This window comes from Urocampus carinirostris, chromosome 15 (genome assembly GCF_059441175.1).
Source record: "Urocampus carinirostris isolate Australia breed hairy pipefish chromosome 15, RoL_Ucar_1.0, whole genome shotgun sequence".
Classification (NCBI taxonomy): domain Eukaryota; kingdom Metazoa; phylum Chordata; class Actinopteri; order Syngnathiformes; family Syngnathidae; genus Urocampus; species Urocampus carinirostris.
The window spans coordinates 21,538,263-21,562,066 of NC_142363.1; the positions used below are offsets into that span (position 1 = coordinate 21,538,263).

At 39.0% G+C, this 23,804-nt stretch overlaps 1 protein-coding gene across 4 annotated transcripts in view; it reads left to right on the plus strand.

The window, feature by feature from the left end:
- evla (Enah/Vasp-like a) overlaps positions 1-23,804 on the plus strand; it is a 49,294-nt gene that overhangs the window by 12,224 nt on the left and 13,266 nt on the right. Inside the window, exons 1-5 of one of the 4 annotated variants that reach the window (XM_088353958.1) lie at positions 1,048-1,286; positions 15,556-15,724; positions 17,013-17,193; positions 22,016-22,073; positions 23,263-23,324. In XM_088353958.1, coding sequence (XP_088210084.1) covers positions 1,264-1,286; positions 15,556-15,724; positions 17,013-17,193; positions 22,016-22,073; positions 23,263-23,324 — 493 coding nt within the window. In that variant the 5' untranslated portion in view covers positions 1,048-1,263. Of the gene's footprint in view, positions 1-1,047; positions 1,287-15,555; positions 15,725-17,012; positions 17,194-22,015; positions 22,074-23,262; positions 23,325-23,804 lie in introns of those variants that run through there. The other 3 variants (XM_088353956.1, XM_088353959.1, XM_088353957.1) reach the window with 3 other exon arrangements.

The window sequence follows — 23,804 nt, forward strand, 5'->3', positions numbered from 1 at the left end:
ACTTGGTTTCAGCTGTGTATATGTTCTATATAAATTGAAATTTCTCCTTATATTTTTGGGAGTGGAAAACAGACCCGGAATTATCAATTATACGATAACATTTGAAGTGTTGAATCTGTTGAAGTATAGTATGATCTGCACCAGGGTTCCCGCAGATCCTTGAAAAAGCTTTATTATTCTCAAAATAAGGCCTTAATCTGAATTAAAATGTCTTGCATCCAATTTTCAAAGGTCTTAAAAATTTGAACACATTTATAAGGGTTATATTTTATTTTAACTAAGAAGGTTTTGTAACATTTTGTAATTTTATTTTATTTTTTAAAACAAATCACCGATTTACTTTCGTGGCATCATCCCTTGACCACAATAACGGAACTGTCAAAACGGCGATGTGGTTTCAGTCGTGCCTTTCAGAGCAGATTCATGTCATAAGTCTACCCACAATACATATAGCAACTTCGGACAGAGACGTTTACTTTGGACAATAAGTAAGTGCAAGTTCAATGAGAAGTGGCTGTCCAACGAATGTTTATCTCCGTGGCTAAAATATGTGCCAGGCAATGTGTACAAGGCACAATGTATTGTGTAGCAAGAAATATAAACTTATTTTTTTGTTTTGTAGGTTTTTATTATTTTTTTTTCTGTCGACTTGGTCTTAAATTTATTTTCAAAAGGCATTAGAAATGTCTTGGCTTAAGTGTAGGAAGTCTGTGTACAAACCACTTGATTCCTGTTCAGTATAAAGACGATAAAATGAATCATAACTTAAAGCTTTTGTAATAAATAGGTCACTCTTCACCGGAAGTTCCTACCAAAAGTGTGGGAATTTATGAGCTCTCTGTAATTAAGTAGACCAAAAACCGGTTGTGTGTGATATAATTCACATATGCTGAATGCAGTTAAGTCTATGCGGTACAAATGATTCCCCGGAGGCAGAAAGTCAGCGTTCCTCGCAAACCAATAGAACGAGGTGACTGGTGTTTGCCAGTCACATGTTCTTTCCTTTTCTCTTTTTTTTTCCTCCCTCCCACTCACTTTCTCTCCCTCTCTTTGGCTCGCATTGCCTTAGTTCCATCGCGAGTGTCCTCCTAGAGACGTCTCATGCTCACTCGGCTCTTTGGAAGATGTGAGGACGAGAAGCTTTGACGCCGGCAGCATGAGTGTCGCTCTTTCCTCTCAGATTAACGCCTCAGCCTCTCCTCCGTAATCTCCTCTTTGATACGTCCCTCCGTCATTTGTTGCAAGGACCCGACGGCCGGCGACATGTATTCCTTGGATGATTTTGGGTAGGAGGACCTTGTTTTTGCTTCAGTATTTGAGTGAGATAAAAGATGGCTTTGGAATGTTTCGGTTTCTGCCTCTGACTTTTAGACGCGTGACCACAAAATGTTCCCTGGATTCAATTCTGTCTTGCGACAGTTATGGATTGTTTAAAAAGTAAAAAGTCCTGCTTGTTTTCTTGCCTTTTCTATATAATCTTGGTCACTGCTGTTTTGATGTTGATTGTTTTAGCCCAGCTCCGTTTTGTTCTATTGACTCAGTCCTTTGCCTGACTTACCTCCGTCAGCTGTTCAGAGAGCCTCGCGGGATCGCTCCCATCTGAGTTGCATGCTAGTGTGAGAAAGTCAGTACAGGAAGTGCAGGATAGAGAGCGCTTAATCGCTCTGCGGCCGAATGAGTACGACTACAGAGCCAGATGACGCCGTGATATCGGGACCTTGGCAGATTGTGATGCGATTGGTGGATGTTCCAAGCACAGATGTGTGGGAAGCCATGACATTGTTTCAGATATGTGCATCACTGTCTGCACTTTTGTCATCTAATGCCAGGTCCAATCAATGTTCAGTCTCTTGACCCAGTGATCTCGCTTTTTGTTTGTTTTTCATGTCAGTAACACTAAACACAGGGCTCTGTACAAGACTGTTTTTCCAAGTTCCAAAAACATGCATATTAGGTTTCATTAGTGACTCTAAATTTCTGTCTAGATGAGCTTTAGGAGTTGTTTGTTTATGTTTCCAGTGTTTGTTAAAGACCATCCCAGGCTTCACTAGTTTATTTTACCCAAAGTCACCGGGGATTGACTTTAACTCATTCAGGACAAGTGCTACAATAAGGATTAATAGATTTTGCATGCGCTTTGCAATACATGTGATCTCGGAAGTATTTCTTCCCTGAATGAAGCAGCCTATCCCTTTAAGGATCAGGATTAGTATGCTAAGGAAGGAGTGGAGTGTGCCAGAGACGAGGTGGGGGAGGGTTGCGTGAATCTATACATTGCGTGTGTCCATAACTGGGACCATGGCGCTTCACCAGGACAGGAATATGTGTAGCACGGGGGAAGTCCCTTTAGTATTTTGTATGCTATTCCAAAATTAATTTGCAGATTAATCTTAGTCCCCCCCAAACGTATTTGCAAAATGCCCTTTTGAGAAAATCTGCGAGTTTTTTCTGCTCTCTTAGAATAGAATAGAATAGAATAGAATATACCTTTATTGTCATTGCTACAAATGGGCTAACATATTGTGACAACGAAATTGGGCATGACACTCCAGTTTTACACATTCATAGTGAGGTATGAGCAAGAAGATAAAGGAACAGAGAAGATAATGTTATAAGACAAGGGGGATAAGGCTATAGTTATAATTTACATGGTATTTACACAAGAAATGTCGGCATGTGGGATGTTACATACAGGGTTGTCGTGATAACGTTGGTATCGTAACGGTTGTGCAATATTGCATTTGGTGCAAAGTCATCATAGTGCAAAAATAGTCAGCATATGCATTGGTGCAAACATAGACATCATAGTGCAGAAACAGGAAATGGTCAGACATTGTGCAATTTGAGCATTAAACGTACTCTTACAATCACTCTCTGTGATTTTACACACTCACAATTCAGACTGTGGTAATGACCATATTTTTGATATTGTCGCCATGGTGACATTGTCATTCAGTTTACCCCGCACACCTCCAGTGTTAGCTTGTACATTTGCTCGGGTTGTTTATATCTTCGGCTTCAAAAGGTACCAGGCGTTTATAGGAGAAGGGCAGGGCTGGGCAATTAATTTCTCCTTAAGGGTCGTGTGGTGGAGGACTGGAATGTAACACGCTGGTGTCCGTGTCCCTTCCTCACAGTGCAACTTTCTTGTTAAAACACAGTGCTTGTTGACATTCACCCGGTCTGTCCCAAGTTTTCCCTGGCTCGACCCTCTTTCAGAATACATTTCTAATAAACTTGTCCATTTTTCCTACCTGCTAAAAAAGATACCTTGCGATACGCTACATTTAAAACAAATCCGGACTACAAGATAGTCCGACCTCTTGGTTTCTTTCAGCCAATCATTGCACTCTAAGCCAAAGACCGTAATTAAGTCTGATAGGTAATCAATTATTACTGCGTGTTAATTGACAATTAGTATGCCTCTTTTCTCTGCTATGACTGACCTCTGAGGTCTAGGCCACGCTAGTCGATAAGTGTCCATTTGGAACTAATTTAACAATAGTGTCGCTCTGGCAACATTGGTTGTTAATTTGTTGAATGGATTGGGGATTATTATTACAATGTCAACATATATTAACAAATGCATACAGTGTAGGAATAACCATACTCCACTCACATCTCTGGGAAAAATATTGAGCATATCCTCTCATGATTTTCTCTCTGGTTTACCCTTAAAAAACAGTGTTGTGAAATGCCAATCTCTGGATGCGAGGGGGGGAGGCATTAAGAGCTGTTTGTGAGGGGTAAGAGGTAATCTCCCCTGGGTTAATGCAATGACAATAACACAGTTTCAATGAGAGGCACTCACACATCCACATGCGGTTTTAGCGCGACATCAGGCCAGTCAATGACTTCATCCATGCCGCTGTTTTTATGTTACCGGATGGACATCTATCTCTTCCTTGGCGTATGCTTCTTTTGGACGATTCCAGTCTTTTTGTCTTTTTTTAAAGTGCCTACAAAGAGGTTTTTATCAGTGGATTAGGAATGCTTTCACTGAGATTTTGAACTGGGTACATGTATCAGCGAGACTTTTTCACATCCAGCTGTTGGACAAAATGGAGATACATCGGGCTCAGGTGTTGCGTTCTGGGCTATCTCAGAGCATCAGTGACTCAGGGCTGTTTTACAACCACATCTCCAGCAGGTTGGTACCAGCGCTCTGATGTCAGAGGCACAGACATGGAAATGCGCTTTGTTGCCATTCAGCTTTTGAACCTGAAAAAAGGTTTTGTTAAAAACTCTGGTTGTGTTCCAACAGTGCAGAGGGCAAATCTTTCCTTGTTGAATTCAATCAAATCTAAAATACTAAACTATAATCTTAATCTGTCAAACCGTAGTTTAGCCAAAGAATTGAGGTTATTTCGGATTACCTATTGTGTCAGTGGATTATATATTATAAAAGTGTGTTTTTGTCATTGATTTATATGTCGACGAGAAGGTTGTGGCATTTTTTTTATTCCCCTGGCCGTTCTTTCTGTACAACCACTCTGCCAGGCATCGTTTTTATCTCAAACACTTGAGCATGTTTTAATGACAAAGGCTCTTCATACATGTTTAATTTCACACATGTATTGAACTGGGCATTGCTTCTGGCTATCACGGCAGCAATGCAAACTAGTGCCCCCTTGCTTTTTCATTTTTTTTTCTTGTTCTAGTCTCAATACGCAGAATGGGGGTTGTAATTGTAATATATGCAAATCGCCTAGACAGAGAACACGTTATGTAGGTCACAGATTGACGGTAACTGCGCAGTGTGGTATTTGTTTTTTTCTGACTTGAGAAAATGTTTTTCAAATGGATGCCGCTGAGCTTTTTGCACGACACAACAGGACATTTAGCTAAGGCGATAAGCACATTAATGTTGGCATTAATGCCATTACATTCTCACTACTCCGCTTACACACGAGGGGGTTTAATTTGAACCGATTCTGCAGAGTTACATGGCACTTTATATGTATCATCGGCAGCACTTGGATAAAAACATGATGCTGGAGCTCAGAGGTCACTACCTGGTCATCACTGGGGGCTTGAACGGCTTTTTAGATTACGGCATGCTAAAGATTAATGGTATCAGTTGTATTTCATAGATGATGCATTAGTACATCATATGTTGATTTGAATGGAGATCCTTTGAGTCATCCAGTTAGTTACTTTCCAGCTAAGGTGGACAAGGAGCTTATTGGGGCTCTCTGTACTTTTTTGTACTGTACCGCTTTTGTGATGCACTACTGCGAGATTAATCTCTCCAATATTCATTTTCTCTTTGTATTCCCTCTGTCATCTTCGTGAATTTCCAGTTTTATGTACGTCATTTCAGGCTTTTTCCATCAGTTCCCTTAAGTGGTAGAATTACTAAGCTGCATATATGACCTTCAGCTACAGTAGTTATAATTTGGCCTTTGTGTGTGTCTACTGTGAATCGGGCCGTCTTTCCTGCTTTTGGAATGTTATCTTAAAGCCATTTGTTATTTTAAAAAAGTACAGACACTGATCATTCAGAAATAATGTTGTCTTGTGCTGTTTTTAGCTCTTGCGGTCATCCTGAAGCTCTACTTTCCCCCTGGAGCAGATTAGAGGTCTTGTATGAGAGTTAAATCCTGGTTAATTTAGATTTAAGACTGCATTGAGGTAATGATCATGCCTGCCATGCCTGGTCTTTAATCCTCAACCCGACTTCCCTTGTCTGTCATATGGACCCCCTTTCATTCCCTCTCTTTAGACCAATGTGGGCAACCATAACTAAAACTATGCACTCCACCTCTGATTCCACACATTGAGCCCCCAAAAGGCTTTGCTGACCTTTGAGGCTTTAATGCCTATGGTGACAGCGTGACGCTTAACTCAGTCCATGCACACTACTAACCACTAAATGTGTGTGACTCACTCAAATTAATATCAACATAGAACAGTCATTGTTTTACATGTTTCTGTTTTTTTCTCACTCTCTGCTGGTTGTACATCTCCTTTACGTTTAGCAGCAGGCATATAATGCATTACATTGCCTAATTACTTCCCGTGCCGGGCAGGAAGATCTCCCGGATGCTGTCATTTCTCTCAGGCGGCTGATTATTGTCTGCGAGGTTGTTTTATTGAAGATTATTAATTGTGATTTATTATTCATCGCTCTGCCCCTCTTATCAAAAGCAGGTCCCTGTTCTCCCATCATTTAAGATCAGGATGATTCGTTAGTTTTTCTCAACTTGTTACATGTTGTTGCCTTTGATGATAACTACTACTGGCTGAGTAACATAACCTTATTCTGCTTTTTGCCCGTCTATTTTCCTAACCACTTATCTTCACAATTATCCATTGAGCTTAGCCTTAGTTTGTTGACAGTTGTGACAGTAACCAGGCTGATGCAAAATTGCAATAACATCTGGAAACTGGGAGGTTAGAACAATTAGCCGAATCAACTACGGTTAATTGATTGCCATTGTAAAAGATGTGCTGTACTCTGATGGGAGCCAGGCAAGGCCTCTTGCACGCCAGCTCTTTGCCCCTTGGAAAACCTGTCGCCCCGGACAGTTTTGGCTTTTACTAAACTCTTGTCTGTTATGCACAATTTGGTCTAGTCTTAACCTTGATGCAGAAGGGAACACATATGTCAAGCCATTTGTGCAAGCTTTGCTTTATTCAATAGCCTGCCTGGCATCGTGGCCTGCTTTCCCCTACCCGGAGGCTTATTTGACACAAGGAAGCACTTTGTGGCAGAAGGCTTTTTGTCATTTCTTTGCTGTTTTTGTTTCCCTCCTCCCTGACATTTTCTCTTTCATTTTTTATCTACCTCTTCCCGTGGCCTTCTCGTCTTCAGGTTTTCCTCTTTCGCTTCATATCTTGCTCAAAGAGCCTGCTTACTGCCATGCATATGGAAAGAGCATACATTCCTGTGCTCATCAGATTTGTCATGTGGTGCAGGAAACAAACTGTTTTCTTTTTTCATTCTCCCCAGGCAGTTTATAAAGAAGCTGTTATGCATATTTTAGGTCGGAAGCTACTGAGTAGACAACAAGGGGGAGACTTTCAGATTGAAGCATTTTGTCTAGGAATAGATGAGTTGATTTATTCTTACTTCAGCCATCTTAGTAGCATTGTTATCAAGGCATTTACATGTATATTTGTGATTAATCTCAGTAGTTAGTTAATCACAAATGTAAAAATCAATTTTTAGACCGCTAGTAGATAACACTATTGCTGCTAAATGCCAGCGATGCTAGCTACATTAACAACACACTGTTCCTCCGCTTACAGTATAACATTAATCCCATGAGTAAAAAAAATTGCTTGGTGTTACTTTTAACTAGAGGTAAGATCGGGCCTAAAAAAATGTAGCCTGACCCAAGTCGCGGGTATATAAACCCGAACCAGACCCAAACCCAAAAGATTAGCTTGATTTGATAAACGAGCCCAAATCAAACAAGAAACTTTACTCCGGCTGTGCATACTTCAGCCCTGAACTGTGCATTTTGCTGAATTACGCAGCTTGGGGTTTACTTGGGGCCGAGTCCCTCAAATCAAGTGTGCACTCCAAGTGCAGCACCTAAATGAACGGTTTGGTGACGAAGTACGCGTCTCAGAAGAAAATTTGTAAAGCTTGTCAGCTTTTGGCTAGATGCAGAAAATACATCTGATGTGAGGGAGGTAGAGGGAGGAAGCTGCGCATCTTTTACCTCATAACCTAGGACAAAAATTTCTTTGGATTTTGTGATTTGGAGATAAACTGATAGTTAAGAACTTTTTTTAATCTCAATAATTACTGGAGTGAAGGTAAGTGCGTGCTATGTAGATCCTCCATGAAGGAAAAATGGTGGGAAAGAGAAGCCCGACCAGCCCGACTTAAAAATTGATATTTTAAGCCCGAACTCGACCTGAGATTCAGTTCGGGTCAGGTCAGGGCCCAGGACCGATATCTTCTTCTACTTTTAACATAACTTGAGTAAGTCCACATCATTTTTTTGGCCTGTATATAGCTATTTCCTAAAATACTTGATAAAATCCGTTTTCTTTACTGTTTTGACAGATAATTTAGCTCATTCAATTTTCTTTAATATATTTTATTAAAATAAGGTAATTTATTAGTAGGATCATCTTATTTGACTGATGCCAGAAAAGTATTTTCAAATTCTACAAAAAAGATCTTCCAAAAAATCATAAAATAGAAAAAATTGGGGGGCAAATAAGTCAGGTGTTTTGCCAACATATTTTTTTATGTCATTGCTCAAATTACCAGTTTCCTTTTTTTTTTTTTTACAAACGGTGGGACTTAAGATAATTAAATAGTAAAAGTATTGACCCGCGACTAGTCCAGCGTGTACACAGCGTGTCACTTTAATCAGCATCGATCGGTTCTAGCTCATCTGCAATCCTAATGAGGACAACTGCTACAAGAAAATGGACGCCTGGATGAATAGCATACGTGTACATAACGCTGTACCCAGCTAATGTTGATGACAGTTAAAAATTCCTGATTCATCGTATGAATAAAAATGTCACTAACTGGGATCTGAGCTAGGCATGACCTTTTAAGCAATGATGCATTGCTGTCATTCCATCATTTACTCTCAACACCTCGCGGCCTAAAGGTGACCGGCCTCAAACTCGTTAGCTAAAACGTCCAATGTTCATGAACACCTCGAATGCATCGGCAAGTCTGTTACCCGCTGCCGATGTTTTGCCGGTCAAATTATAGACCGTAACGTCGCTTGTTTTGTGACCCGCCAAAAGGGGTGCGCTTACAGTCCAAAAGGAGAAATGAAAGCATCATTGAGTCGGTTCTGGTGTTAACTGCTCCAGAAATAGTTACTGCTTTTGTAAGAAGATCCATCACACTCCTAGGGGCGTCACCTTCCCCTCACTGCTAGACTAGAGGTGTCAAACTCGTTTTCCTCGAGGGCCAAATCAGAGAGATGGCTGTCTGCAAAGGGCCTGATGTAACTCGTAAATGTCACTAAATGTAAATGTGTGGTGTGTAAAATAAATGTAACTACTCCTTCATGTAATTCATTTTCATTTATTCAAGTCGCAAACGTTAATGTTGCATTGAAAACATGTCATATCACATATATAATATGTTATCAAATCAAATACAGTTATACCTCTACATACAAGCTACGAGAAATCTGAAATATAAGCTGTCTTAGGAGCAAAAATTTTACCCGACATGCGAGATAAAATCCAAGTTACCAGACATTACCCTCAAGACTTCAGGGCAGTAAAGTCAATTTATTATCATTTCTTTTTTCTTGTAACTGTATTTTTATGTTCAAGAACTAATTGAATGTGTTTTTTATAATCAGGAAGACGGGCCTACTGCTATTTTGTGTTTACTTGGATTATTTTTCGGAGGACGAGAACGAATGATTCGGTTTTCAAATATTTCGTATCGGGAAAATTCACTCGAGATATAAGCATTTCTAGATATGAGCAATTCCAAACACGAGCATGATCTGGGAAGAAATGTCCTATGTAGATGTATCATTGTATAACAAGAAAACAACAATTTTGGGGACATTTTTAGGATCATTTTTTTCTCAATTCCACTCATCGATACGGATATACTGACAAGGCGCTGAGTCGTCACTTAATAGATATCATAGTCGACAGGCTTTGTGGGAATAGTAGTTTTTGGTCGGAGTAGTCTTTTGACCCGTTTATTTTTAGACGCCCGGACAATTTAAGCTCTCGAGGTCCACATAAAATGACTTGGCGCGTAACATTTGGCCCGGGGGCCGTGAGTTTGACACGTGTGCTCACATGTCCTGGCAGATGTGAAGGGATTTGAGTAAGTAAATTGTCGTTGAGTGGCAGTTAATATGTCGTGTGTGATTTTGGCATTATATTTTCTTTAGTCTAACCTATAACATGTTGTCAAGAAAGACGGCTCTATTTGTCTATATTTAGAGAACTTGTCATTTCTTGGTCAAGTTTTTCCAATTATTTTCTCTTTTTTTTTATATTCAGCATCTGTGCTTTGTCCTGTCATTTTGCTCTCGTTTTTAAAAGTTTTACAAATGGACGAATCAGATGGCTCTCAAAAAGTCTGTTTTATTTGCAAAAACTGGCACTTTCATAGTTTTCCAGCAGATGATTTTTATCTTTTGGACTGGTAAATAGTGATGGTTTCGAACGTTCCTCTTTAGCTGCCTGCTGAGCGTATCTATTTCCGAGAAGGCGTCTACTCAGACAACGAAGAGCCCAGTGCATTCTGGTTGGTCACTGGTGTTGAGTTTAAGCGACCAAAACCACAGTCTGTGGTGGCTGTTTTTTTACAAAAATTTCTGTTGGGAACACAAAAAGAAAAACAAAACTCTGCTTTTTAGTTATAGTGTTCTATGGATTACTTTGTTAATGCATTGGTGGACAATGTTGAAAGAGCCATGTTGGACCCAAAAAACATATGTTTAAGGCAGCAAAAAAGTTAAAAGCTTTATATAAGCCATATAAGAAAGGCAACACAAACCATATATAAAGAGAGGTCGACTAATTATCGGGCGGGCCGATTATCTGCACCGATATTTGACGGATATCGGTATCGGCGTATTTTTTTATTGACGCGCCGATTATTCAGCACAATACCGGGCAACAGCCGAACTGCCTTAAGTCTCTGGTGCTACCCACCCCGTGCCTTCTGATTTGAAGCCTTCTGATTTGAAGCAGGAAGCCCACTCTGCACTGTTCGCAGTACAGACTGCAAACTGGAGCAGGTGTGAGGGTTGTTGCTAATATTTTTCACATTCGCATTTACTGTTTTTTTTTCCCTTGAACCAACCCCCCACCCCTTTGTGACTACCTTGGACTGAAATGTCGATGCAAGCAGACAACACCAGTGTCTCACTCCCCTTAACGTGAACGCGAACTCCGATTTTCCTAAGCTTCTTAGCGCCGCGTTTCCGATAGATTGATCGTATTCTATATAACGAGTTTATTAAAACATAGTAATGCAAACATCAGCAAAACTGGAGGCGACCTAATATAGCTAAACGCTACTATATTTAAGACCAGGACTAGTTGTACACAAGTAGACTTTATATAGCATTATGGTAAAGCATGTTTACTGATTGCCCCAACCATTGTAAATGAGACCCTGGTTGCATTTAACGTCTGACTCTACTGTTTGCAAAGTAAGACAATTCAAACATTGTGTTGCGTGACTTTGGGAGACAACAAAGGAATACCACACTTATTAGTCATGTGAAAGTGAAAGATTTAGTCAAAGGTTTCAGAGCACTATTAAAAGCTTATTTGAATTTATAACAATTTATTTGTTTTAGTACTTATATGTACTGTATATATCTACATTAATTGAAAAATGGTATGGATGTTTGCGTCATGTAGTTCCTCCTACAGAAACTATATCATTTTCCATTATCAAACGTTTTTGAAAAGGCGCCCAGGTGACTTGGCTTTTTCACTTCTGATATGACTTTGATACTGGAGACCACTTATGGTCCGGTACCGATATTATTTGATCAGATATCAATAGGAATTATGTATCCTGTTTTTACTGTTTTTTTTTTCATTCAAATCCAATTTGGGCATCAAGTTTATTTGTGGACAATTCTAGTTTCTCGAGTTGATTCTGGTTGAAATCCCTGGCCTGAGTTTTCGTCCTGTGCTGTTTTAGTTTGAGTTGTCCATGAGCAATATCAATAAAGCTAACTACTTGTACATCAGATTCACCATTCTTTACTACCACCCATATTTAGACGCTTCTCAATGTAAGAGTGCGTGAACTGGAATAGAATGCTTATTCAGATCTATCAAAAACAAAAAATCATACGTAGTTTAACACGCCGATTTAAAGCAAAATACAAAATATGCATTTTCTATGAAAACTGTGAAAAAAAACTCCAGATATGTTCATTTTTACTCTTTGATATAGTTCTCTTTGTTTAAATACAAAGGCTAGTTCAATACATTTCCAGTGCATATTTAAACAGAGTGCCATCTAAAGCAATTCATCAATTTCTCAAGTGCTTTATTTAACTTGAGTTGACCATCACTATTCACATTTGAATCACCAAATCTATTAATTGTTACAAATATTAAATAGTCATATTCATGCGGATTTTATACAATAAACGTATTAATGATTGCTACTTTGTTGTTTGCGGTTCTTTAAAGTGATGACATTGTCCACGAACCACTTCCAACCTAAAAATGGCACTTTTAAGATTTCCCATTCTCTATCCATTCTGAAATACAATTTTTAATATTTTTCAAGTCTGCTTATATATGAGAGCATTAATAGGGGATTCTGGATTAAATGTGATCAAATCTATGTGGCAGATATCAGACCTTTATCGGAGTCTCGATACAATACACAATGATGCAAAATCGACAATTTATTTACAGAAATGTATGCAATCAATCATCCACAAAGAATATGATGACTCAATGATAATGGTTAAACAGACATGTATTATTAAGTGTATTTTTTGCTGATTCCATAATTAGCCCAAGATCAATATAGTGCCTGTTATTCCACAGTAAACGGTGTCACAGACAAAACTGGTGGAGTGAAAACTCTATTCGTGTTCTCTAGGACTGTAAAGAAATTCAACTTGTGTATTTTTTTAAAATCTAGCTGTCAACAGACTGACTTAAAGAGGTTTGTGCCGGGTATGTTAAATGTCATGACTGTTAACACAGCCACTTAACATAGAGATGTGTTGTTTACACATGCCTCATTCAAGTCCTTGGACTCTTTTCTTACGGAGTCGCTACCCAGACGCCCTGAGCACTGCTCTGCTTCTTTTGTAAATCTTTTCACATTAACAGGCCGAAGGTGCGAAGGCCAAGAAAAGCAGAGCAATGCAAGAGATTCAAGTTGCCACTTCATTGATTTTATATCTCATTAAAGCCAGAACCTTGTTTTTTTTATGTCTCTGTCTTTAATTCTGTTTTATCGGTCCTGCTGTTTTGCTTTGGAAAATACACAAGTGGGAGTATGTGTGATCTGTGTTAGTTACTACCAGTACTAATACCTCTTCTGGTTTAGTTGGATACGAAACTGGCAACCATTTTTTTTTAGGACAAATTTGCCAATTAGCACAGACGATGCAATTTAATGATTGTATCAGGATGCCATCCTTTGTTCTTTATTCAGGCTTGCTGCCTGAAGATCATCGTAAAATGGCTTCTAAATTTTACTCAGTGGTATGACTCTCATTTCGGATTCATGTGACTTCAGTTTGTTTCATTGTACAAATACTTGGAAAAATATTAAAACAAAATACAGTTCTTATCGACATTGTTGGATTTCCCCCTACGGTTTATTCGAGCTATTTCAGACCGAGTCTGAATTTGGCGATTTGCTTTTAGCAAACCTTATCATTACCGGAGACGAAAACACCCTCCTCCACTGACTCATGTGAAAATGTGTATGTGCTGTGAAGCACTGCACTAAAGACCACAAGGGTCATTTTCGATTTTAGTTTCAAGCTTTTTTAAAGCAACAACCCACCTTTTTATTGCTTCGTTTCACTTATGTGATTATTCTTAGTGGGAAAGCAACCAACCATATAAGGTGCACCAGATTATAAGGTGTACCTTTGAAAAACAATCTTTTGTGATATATATATATATATAAACAATATAGGGCGCATCCGACTATAAGGAGTGTGGAATTTAAACTACAGTAAGGGCTTAGAGTACACACACAAAAATAATTACGTATCCGGCCATTGATTAATCAATAAGAATTCTATTACTAATAACATTTGCATAACATTGGATACATTGGGAATCAAGCCTAGATCGCAATAGGGAGTGCCCTGGGTCCTATCCACTATATCACTGGGTATACAGACGACACATGAAAACGCTTTAGCTTATGATCACACTATTTTTAGTCATGGTACCACATTGTTGATTGGTATGATTGAAGATTAACAGACATTAAACCAGTCGTGGGTACGAAAATTTTGGATACTACTGAAATACAGTTATTGTATTGTTGACTCGCAAAGTTTTTACGAAGTGCACAAGATTTTGAATTGAATGAGAGGAAAGGTCTTGTAGTAAGTCATTTAGTTGTAATGAACTGCATACAGGCATTGTGGGAAGTAATTCTGTTGTCCTGAAAGATACAACCAAACGCATGGACGCACGTATTCAGAAAGGTTTTCACTTGCAATGCTTCCATCTAACTGAGAAAAAGTGAAACAAAATTTGATACCGATTTGTAATCACTTTCTTCTTTTTCGTTTCTTAATCTGGTACTGTGATTTAAAATAGTGTGATCATGTGACAAGATCTTACTGTGTCGTCTGTACTCCAAATGTGTGAAACAAGTGGTAGCATGGGTTGTTATCTGGCCCACGAGTACAGTATACGCTTAGAGAAGCACAACTGTAAAATGACTTGTAGTTTCAAATATGTCCGCCAGGCACCACTCACAAAGCAATTAGAGCTGTATATCTTTCTTTCACTCTCTTTCCCTCTTTCTTACACTCTTTTGCACTCCCTCTTTCTATCGCTTTCTTTTACTCTTACTCAATCTATCTTTCCTCTCTTGCGCTTTTTCTCCCTCTTTGTCACTATTCTTTTCCTCTCTCTATTTCATTTTCTCTCACCTTCTGAGTCTCTACTTCTTTCTCACATTATCTCTATTTTTTCTCCTTCTGCCTTTCTATTTACTTGCTCTTTCTCTCCCTCCCTCTCTGCCTCACTATTTCTTCTCTCTTGTTTCTCTTTCTTTCCCTTTCTTTTTATATTATCTTTCTTTCCCAGTTTTTTCTCTCTCGCTCTCATTCTCTTGATTTCTTTCTCTGTCTCTTTTTCTCTCTCTCTGTTTCTGTGTCTTTCTATATTTTCTTTCCCTTCATTTCTGTTTTTGCTGTTTCTCTTTCTTCTTTCTCCCTCTAACTATCTCTCCGTCTCTCATTTTCTCCTCTTTCTCTGTTACTCTCTTTGTCTCTCTCTCTCTCCCACTTTCTTGCTCCAATTATTACTCTTTCTTACTTTGTCCCTTTCCTTACTTTCCCTTTCTCTCTTTCTTTCTCTCTCTTCTCTCTTTCTCTGTCTTGCACCCCCTCTCTCAGTGTCTATCTCTGTCACTCTCTTTGTCTTTAATCTACTACTCTGGTCCCAGTGAGTTTTTTTTCTACCCTTTGGCCCCCGAGCTCAAATGAGTAGGACACCTCTGGTTTAGTGTATGGGATCCGGCGCTCTCACCACAGCGTTCGACCTCCATTGTATCCAATGTTACGCAAGTGTGAACAACCACTCATCTCTTTAGCAGCCCGGTGATTGGGAGTCAGTGTTCTTACCATTGCTGTGTGGTTCGCTCCCTGTTGCCACAATTGTTATGCAAATATGGTCAGCAATAAATGTATCCACTGACCAATAATTGCACAAATATTGTAACACGTTTCCAATTTTGGCCTCACATAAAGGAGCACCAAATTCTAAGATGCATATTCGGATTTTTTGAGTGTGCCTTATAGTCCAAGCTAGCATTTCTGCCCCATATTTTTATTCATGTCACACATTCCAATGAGAAAAGACTTCTTACCATTCTTATCTGAAACGGTCTCTTTTTCATTTCAGCGAGCAGAGCATCTGCCAGGCTCGGGCCTCCGTGATGGTCTACGATGATGCCAGTAAGAAATGGGTGCCCATCAAACCGGGCCAGCAGGGCTTCAGCCGAATCAACATCTACCATAATACTGCCAACAACACCTTCAGGGTGGTGGGAGTCAAGCTGCAGGATCAGCAGGTGAGTGTGTGCCACCAGTGCATTAACACTCTGGCACCACATTTGTGTATTGCTATCCAGAATTCCCAGTGAAGTGTTTTCTGCTTGGGTTTTGCATTTGATGAGCTCCCATTACAGTGGAACCCCTCATTTTCTTGGCTATTGTATCATTTTTGGGATTTCACTGTGGTTTTTTTCTTTATCCTGTACATATATTTCAATGACTGTAATTGCCAACTTGGATCTGTTTATACTGGGGTCAACCATTCTTTTTTAACCTGAGAGCTTCTTGTTACTGATTAGCAGAAAAGGCTACCCATTTGATATGCATTTATAAAATGACAATAACGTTATTACTATGTTATTATGTTATTATCATATTGTAATTAATAGAACTTGAGTTAAAATAGGCTCAGTCAACCACTAAAACATAATGCTAGTTATAAATCAAGTTTTCTGGAAAATCAAAGTGACCCATCACAGGCAAGTTATTTTCAGAACCTGTTTGCAGGCACCATATTGGAGCCCTCGGATCTATACTTTTTAAGACATTTGTTTCCAAAAGCCATTGTAATTAAGTGCCCTATTTGTAATTGATCTAATTTGGCCTGTTTTAAATATTATTTTACTCGTTTGTCCAAAATTATTTTAGTAAAATCTGTATAAAAACGTTTAAAAGGGGTTGTTGTTTTTTTAAGAAAGTATTCTATTAAAAAAAAAAAAAACTGTATTTTAGGTAGGGTTTTTTTTTCTTTAAACATTTTTTTTAAAATCGTACTTAAATTAGGCAAAGTTATCTGACATAGCCGATGGTCATTTTGCTCGTTTTGAAAATTGTTTTTCTGAGGTCAGCTGAAAAATAATTTGATAAATCCATAAAGTTAATCTCTAAAATCGGTTATTTTTTTTCTCGTTTTGCTTTAAATATAAAAATGTAGAAAAATACCCACTCAAGCCTAAGCAGAAGATAAAGGTTGGATGGTTAAAATAAGGATACTTAAAGTAAGTAAAAACATTCTCCAATAAAGGTAAAAGTTTATTTTTAACATTGTTTTTTAAAAGGTTAACAAACTAAAATCCAAGAAGTGCTAGTATTCCAGACATGACTTTATTTTTGTTTACACTTACAACAGCATTGTCCAGCTCTGGTAGACAACTCACAAATAAATACATAAAAAACAATTCAGTATTATCAGACGTATAATCATGATTTTATTTTTTCTGCCATCATTTTCCTACAGATATTAGGCCAAAATTATCACCCATCCATGAATTTGAAATCCATTCTACTTTCTGTAATTTATTAAAGGTGGTGATCAACTACTCCATTGTAAAGGGCCTCAAGTACAATCAGGCTACGCCCACTTTCCACCAATGGCGTGACGCTCGCCAGGTTTATGGCCTCAACTTTGCCAGCAAGGAGGAGGCCACCACCTTCTCTAATGCCATGCTGTTTGCCCTCAACGTGCTCAGCTCGCCTGACAGCGGAGGTATCGTACTCTCAAATTTTGGTCTGTTGGGAATTAACCTAGCGTAAATTCCGAACGACAAGTCACTACTTTTTTCTACATTTTAAACACTGCGGCTTACAATACGAAGCCACTTATGTCGATGACTTTGGGTGCGTGCTGGGCCACTCCTGAGGACCTCCTCAACTGAGGTGCCTGTCTGGGCCCGTGTTGACGCGACGGTGCTCCCTAAACCCATCCGCGGGCGCAGCTCTCTGAGCTGGCTTAAAACTGGTGCAAACCAGGGGAATCCAACTGTTTAGTGAAAACAAAGTATCACGTTTTCTGCCAAGGGTTCTGAATGTGAAAGTGAAAAACTCAATGAAGCGCGCGTACACAGTGCGAGTAACTATGATTCCCTTAGATAGCCGAATGCCTGGTCATCTAATCAGTGACACGCATGGTTGAACAAGAATCCCACTGTCTATGGAGTAAAATCTATATCTTGGCAGAATTAGCCAAGACACTCGTTTGTGGACTTTGTCTATCTCAATCAACTAGCATGGCAGTCAACATTAATTAAATTGGTATCAAAAGTGGTGTCTATAACTTTAAAACATTCTACTGACTGGTGCCATCTTTTGGCTGAAATCAAAATTGCAGCTTCTTTTGTTGCATGTGTCCTGGAGTAGCTCAAATAAACTCTTCCTATTTCATCTTTTTGGGGTTTTGGGTTGGCATTTGGACTGTGTCTGAAACAGTCCTTTTCTTACTTTCACCATTCTGATCGTAGAATTAAAAGCAAATTACTAGCACTCGTGAAATCACTTAACTATTGCCCATTCCCCTCAACCTCCTCCACTTGCACACATGAGAAAGTAAGAGAGGTGACCAAGTATTGCTACTACTACATTAGAAAAACATTTTAAGTGACAATACTAGGTACTTACTAAAGGAGGGGTAGACAATAATTATCGTACTGATCACAGCCTAATATGGCGTCAGTTTTTGGCTCAACAGAAAAAATTAGACCCTATAATTCGTCACCTGCCCACCTCACTAAAATATTCCATCAGCCGACACTACTTGTGAGAATGATTCCAAGGATTTACTGAATAATGATTTTTGTGGCACTTGTCCCTATATTTCATTTCCAATTTAATTAATATTGACTGATGCCCTAGTTGATTGATGCCTGCAGACACAGTCGGCAAACGAGTGTCTTAATCACAGCACAACGTGTTACTTTTCTGATGTTTTTGAAATGTACGAAATAAACGTGAATTAGTTCATTTTCATGCTCCTTAAATTTGGCCACGTGGCTTTTTATCAGGTGTGTTCTGTAGTCCAGAATTTATGGTAGAGACCTGAAATGTAAGCAAAGCCAGAGAGATCCGCATTTCGACTTCCTGGCACTGTGACAGACTATTTAAGAAATTTTCTGAATGTTATGTTGACATTTGGGAGCTCCTCTTCAAGGAGAAATGGAACATTTAAGGCTTTTAGTGTCCTTTGTTAGTGTTGGAAAGGCATCCGAACTGGAATTTGGGATCATGTTGCCACCATCCTGCTTTAATCATCTCACTTTAATGTTTGTTATCCGCCATCGAGTTGCTTTGAATGCTTCTCTGTTTGATTTTTTTTTCCAGCCGAGATCTTTTAACTGGAAAAAGTCTAAATGATCAAACAGGATTAGGAAAAACAAAATGGCATATTATACAGTATGCAACAATCTTTTGGGGAACACAATTTGATGCATACATTTTGCAACAACGTTGCAGGGGCATCAGCATGTCAACTTAACAGCGCCTTAATGTAAATGTGTTGACGTGCATGCTAATAGAAGTTTCACAGAACATGAGCTTAGGCCCAAAACATTTCTTTTCTTTAAAAAGGAAATACATTTATTTCAATGCTCCCTGTCATGCTCCCAGCCTTACATGAGCTCTACTACCGCCCTCCAGTGGCAAATTATTTTAAGTACTATTTAACGGGTCGGTGTGTAGGAAAGTGTTTAATGGCGACATCAAGCCAGACTGGGCTTAAAATACCACATAACGTCCTGGCCCCACTTTATCGAGAGCAACAGAGTGTGAAGTGTACTCTGTTGCTTGTTTAGGATCTCTAAGTGAGGCAGGTAAGTGAGTCAATTGTGCCTGAGATAATTAAGGACAGACATTTAATTAAGTTATAAAAATCAAAACAACCTCATTTAGTTTCTACTTCTTCGATCATTTAGATGTATTGTATTGTATTTATTTATTCAGCCAGTATAAACCATAAACATGATATATACAATAAATCATTTGACACACGAACACTCAATAATGATAAAATCATAGATTTAAAAGAATAGAGTAAAAAAGATATTGTAGTGTATAATACAAGGTAATTATATAGAATAGTTTAAAAAGAAAGAATATGTAAATAACAAGACTAGAGTAGAATAGGTCGGAGGAACGTCGTTGGCATAATAATACTATACATAATAACCTAAATCAATTCCTGTTGAACATGCGGATAGCGGAAGGGTAAAACTCTCTTTAAGACGTGAAGTCTTGCTCGCAATGGAGCGAAGACGGCGACCTGACAGCAGGTAATCAAAGTACCTGCGAGCAGGGTGACTGGGATCGTCTATAATTTTTAGTGTCCGTTTTCTAGTTCGATCGATGTAGATACTATGCAGGGACGGGAGTCCAGTACCTATATTTTCCTCTGCCGTCCTCACTAATGATTCCATCTTTGACAATTCTTTCTGATTGACGCGACCAAACCAAACTGTGATTGACCTAGTTAAAACGGATTCAAGTTAATGGGTTGTTTTTTATGGATTATCTGATATCTAGGTTGTAAAAAATAAACACAAAGTGACCCATATAGTCATTTGTTATTTCATTTATCCATCCATCCATCCATTATCTGCACCACTTATCCTCAGCAGGGTCGCGGGGGTGCTGGAGCCCATCCCAGCCATATTCGCACAGTGGGCAGGGGACACCCTGAACTGGTTGCCAGCCAGTTGAAGGCTGGCAACCAGTTCAACTCACTTGCTCATTCACACCTAGGGACAATTTGGACCGGCCAATAGACCTAACATGCATGTTTTTGGAATGTGGGAGGAAACCGGAGTGCCCGGAGGAAACCCACGCAAGCACGGGGAGAACATGCAAACACCACACAGGAAGGTTCGATCTCATGACAACAGAACTGTGCTACACATGCGCTAACCACTGCTCTGCCGTGCTGCCCTTCTTTCATTTATTCATTCGTTTATTTATTCTTTGTTTACTTATCTTTCGATACATCTATTTATCCATACATCTATCATTCAGTCTGTCTGCCTTAAAATTAGACAATCTAGCACTTTGTACTTGGATGGAATTCGTTGGATGGATTTTTTTACTCTTTGGCTTGTTTGTGGGTTGTTTATGCTAAAGAGTCCTGAAAGTTGTGTCGAACTTTAATAAAAAGATCATTATGTTCATTCCCAACTCAAATTATTTGGGACCAAGTTGTTTACAATGTAGATAAAATGGACCATTTATTAGTCAATCATTTGTACACATTGATTTTAGATTCCAGAAAATAATTAGGTGTTTTTCCTTTCATCAATACCAAAAAAGGTTCTTTCAAATTACTGGGGACCAAAATAAGAAATAGTAAAGTATTTCATAATTCCCTTACTATGGCCGTCAGTTCTTTTATTTATGTAAAATATGAATCGCTTTGTCTCACATCACCCATAGGCAATCGCGAGACTCATCCGATTACCGGTAGTCGCATCTTCAATTCCAGGCCGCCAATTATAATCATCTCCCCTGATAAATCTGCAGAGTAAGCAACAGTCTGTTTTCATCTACGCTTGTAGGTCATTTTTGTCTGTCATCCGCGCCAGTCCCCAGAGTTGGACTAAAACAAGCACGATCAAGCCCGCCTCAGCTCCCTCCGGCCCGCCCTTGACCTTCACTATGGCGACTGACTGGCACCTTTTTATGTCAGCGTTACACGCGCATGCACCAGGCTGCACGGGGCGATAATTGCCTTCATTAACACGTGCAGGTGGAGCGCACAGTGTTCAGGGACACGCCACTTAGTAGTTTTGACGCTTTTTCCTTCACTTCAGGGCCTTGAAGCACTTTTGCAGAGGCTCATGCTGCCTTCAACTCTGTTGCTTTTTGTGCCAAAACAGTGTATTCTTCCTTAAAGCAAAGTATGACCTGCAATTTTCTGGAGAATTGTTTATGCTGATTGATTGGACTATGAACACAATACCAACATAATATTAACGATGTATTTATTTATGTCTTTTAACATCCAATTCATCATTAGATACACCAGAGTTGTTTCCCTAATTGTGCTTTTTAGCATCTGTATCTATATGTTTTCTCTGTTTTCTTCTCTAACATTTGTCCCTGGTACTGTGAATAACAATAGTGTGATAGTTTAAATTTAATGCTGCTTCATATGTTGTCTATATCTAGTCTAGCAGTTAGGATTCGGTGCTCTCCCCGCTGGGACCCAGGTTTAATTCTTGTTGCATCCAATGTTTAACAATATTGATCAGCGATAGTTTTCGACGGATCAATCGTTTCTCAAATAAAACCTTGTGTAAGACGCACCTAAACTTTGAAAACTTTGATTGTTATACTTCTATAAATACGGAAAGGGTCAAAGTTCCATGACAGTCTTGGAGTTGCACCAAACAGTGCCAATACTCTTTGTTTACTGTTGTGTCCTACTCGTATGTACAGCGACCTTGGATGTCCTGAAAGGCGCTTGAAAATACAATATATTATTATTATTGCAGGATTAACAAATACAAGTCCTCATTTGTTAATACTCAACCAAACTTTTTTCCTTTCAGGTCCAGTCGTCCAGCGCCAAAACGGACCCTCTTCAGAAGAAAGCGAGGCACAGAGAAGGTACATTTTCGAGCTGGGATCGCTATTTTATATTTTATGCTGTCTCATGAGATCCAATGCAGAAGACAAATTATCTAAGACTCTAGAGTATAAATCAAAACCAAGCACAATAGAGCTCACACTCACATTTTTTTTCTTTTACCTAGAATCCAATGTTTCATTGTAACCAATGGTAGACTGCTGAAAATAGTAAACGCTTGTGCGTCAAATGTCGGTCGCCATGTCAACTACTTTTCATTCTATTATTCTCCCTAATTACGGGAAGTCGGCATATGAACTACTTATTGGCGCAGTACATTCTTTAGCTAACTTTAAAGGTGGCCATCAACAGTTTTTATATTCTTTGGTGCATTACATGCTGTTGAAAAGTACAGTAAGTAATGCATACACTGCAAAGGAAAACGAGCAGACTTTTTATTTTATTTTCTAGAAAAATAAAAATCTTAGAATAAGGAAAAATATCTAATCTAGCAGATGGTGGATCAACGTGGTCCGGAATGATATCAAAATAGGATTTTCCACTTTTCACGTTTCTCAAATCAATTAAGAGTGATTTAAATCACCAATCAAACTATACAGCAGATGGTAGATATATGTGGTCATTAAGAAGTATTTTCTACCTAAATATTGAAAAAATATCTACTTAGATTAGACAATCTTAATAAGAAATCTAAATGGACCTCAAATTAGCAAAATGTTGCCCATGCAGTAAGACTTCATTTTTGCTGTGTAGAAGTCTTTATAAGTACGTAAAAGGATTGTTGTAATTTACATATACAATCGGTGTTTACATTGTAAACATGTATTTTTGCATTTATGGACTGTTAACATTGTGATAAATGACACAAAAACAAAAAGTGTGTTACTAGACAGTGAAAATACACAAGTTGCACCTGACACGATCTACCGAAAAATAATATTTTGCTAAATACTTTAAATCTTAAACAGAGTCATTTGTATTATTCAAGGCAGACGTAAATGACCGCAAACTGAAGTTAAACGTGGAAAAGAAGATTCACGTTAGAAATATAGATGGTGTGTACATTTTGTATTGGACCTCATTAGATTTTGCGCACCTACCCAAGTTTGTGCAATTGAAGACACCAAAGCAGATTCGGGCCATCTTGACATTGTAAGTTAAGCATGCATGTTCAAGTGACATTAAGGTCGACGTGGTTGCTCTTAAAAGGATGATGGAGCAGCATCAGATGCAAGCGCACAAGGAACGGGAGCGGCGAACGTCAGGATCAGGTGAGGCGCAAGCAAACACGAACACCGCCGACCGGTTGGCGTGGCAACCAAGACCACGCCGCGTCCTGTTTAAGAAACTCGATTAGGCCGCAAGTGTCTATTTGCTCTTCTTTGTCTTTTTGCTATCAGTGTGTTGCCAGGCAGAGTAAACATTAGAAGTGATTACATCTCGACTTTTACTTCCTGTTCCCGACTAACCCACATTCCCAAGATGCCCTTTTCTTCATGTGCACATACACACTCTCGTTCAAGTCTTTCTCCTAAAACAGACTTAAACACCTCCTCGGTCCGACCTAATGATAACCGATGAGCCGACACCCTCCTTCCCCTGAACCCCCTAACCCTTTTAACCCCTGACCCCCACCAAGCCCCTGCAACATGCTCTGCTGCCATCTCTTTCTTCCAGCTGCTGTTGGGGGGGAAATGTCATATGCTTTTTTCTGGTCATGTTGCATTCTGCTGCTTGATATTTTTGAGTCT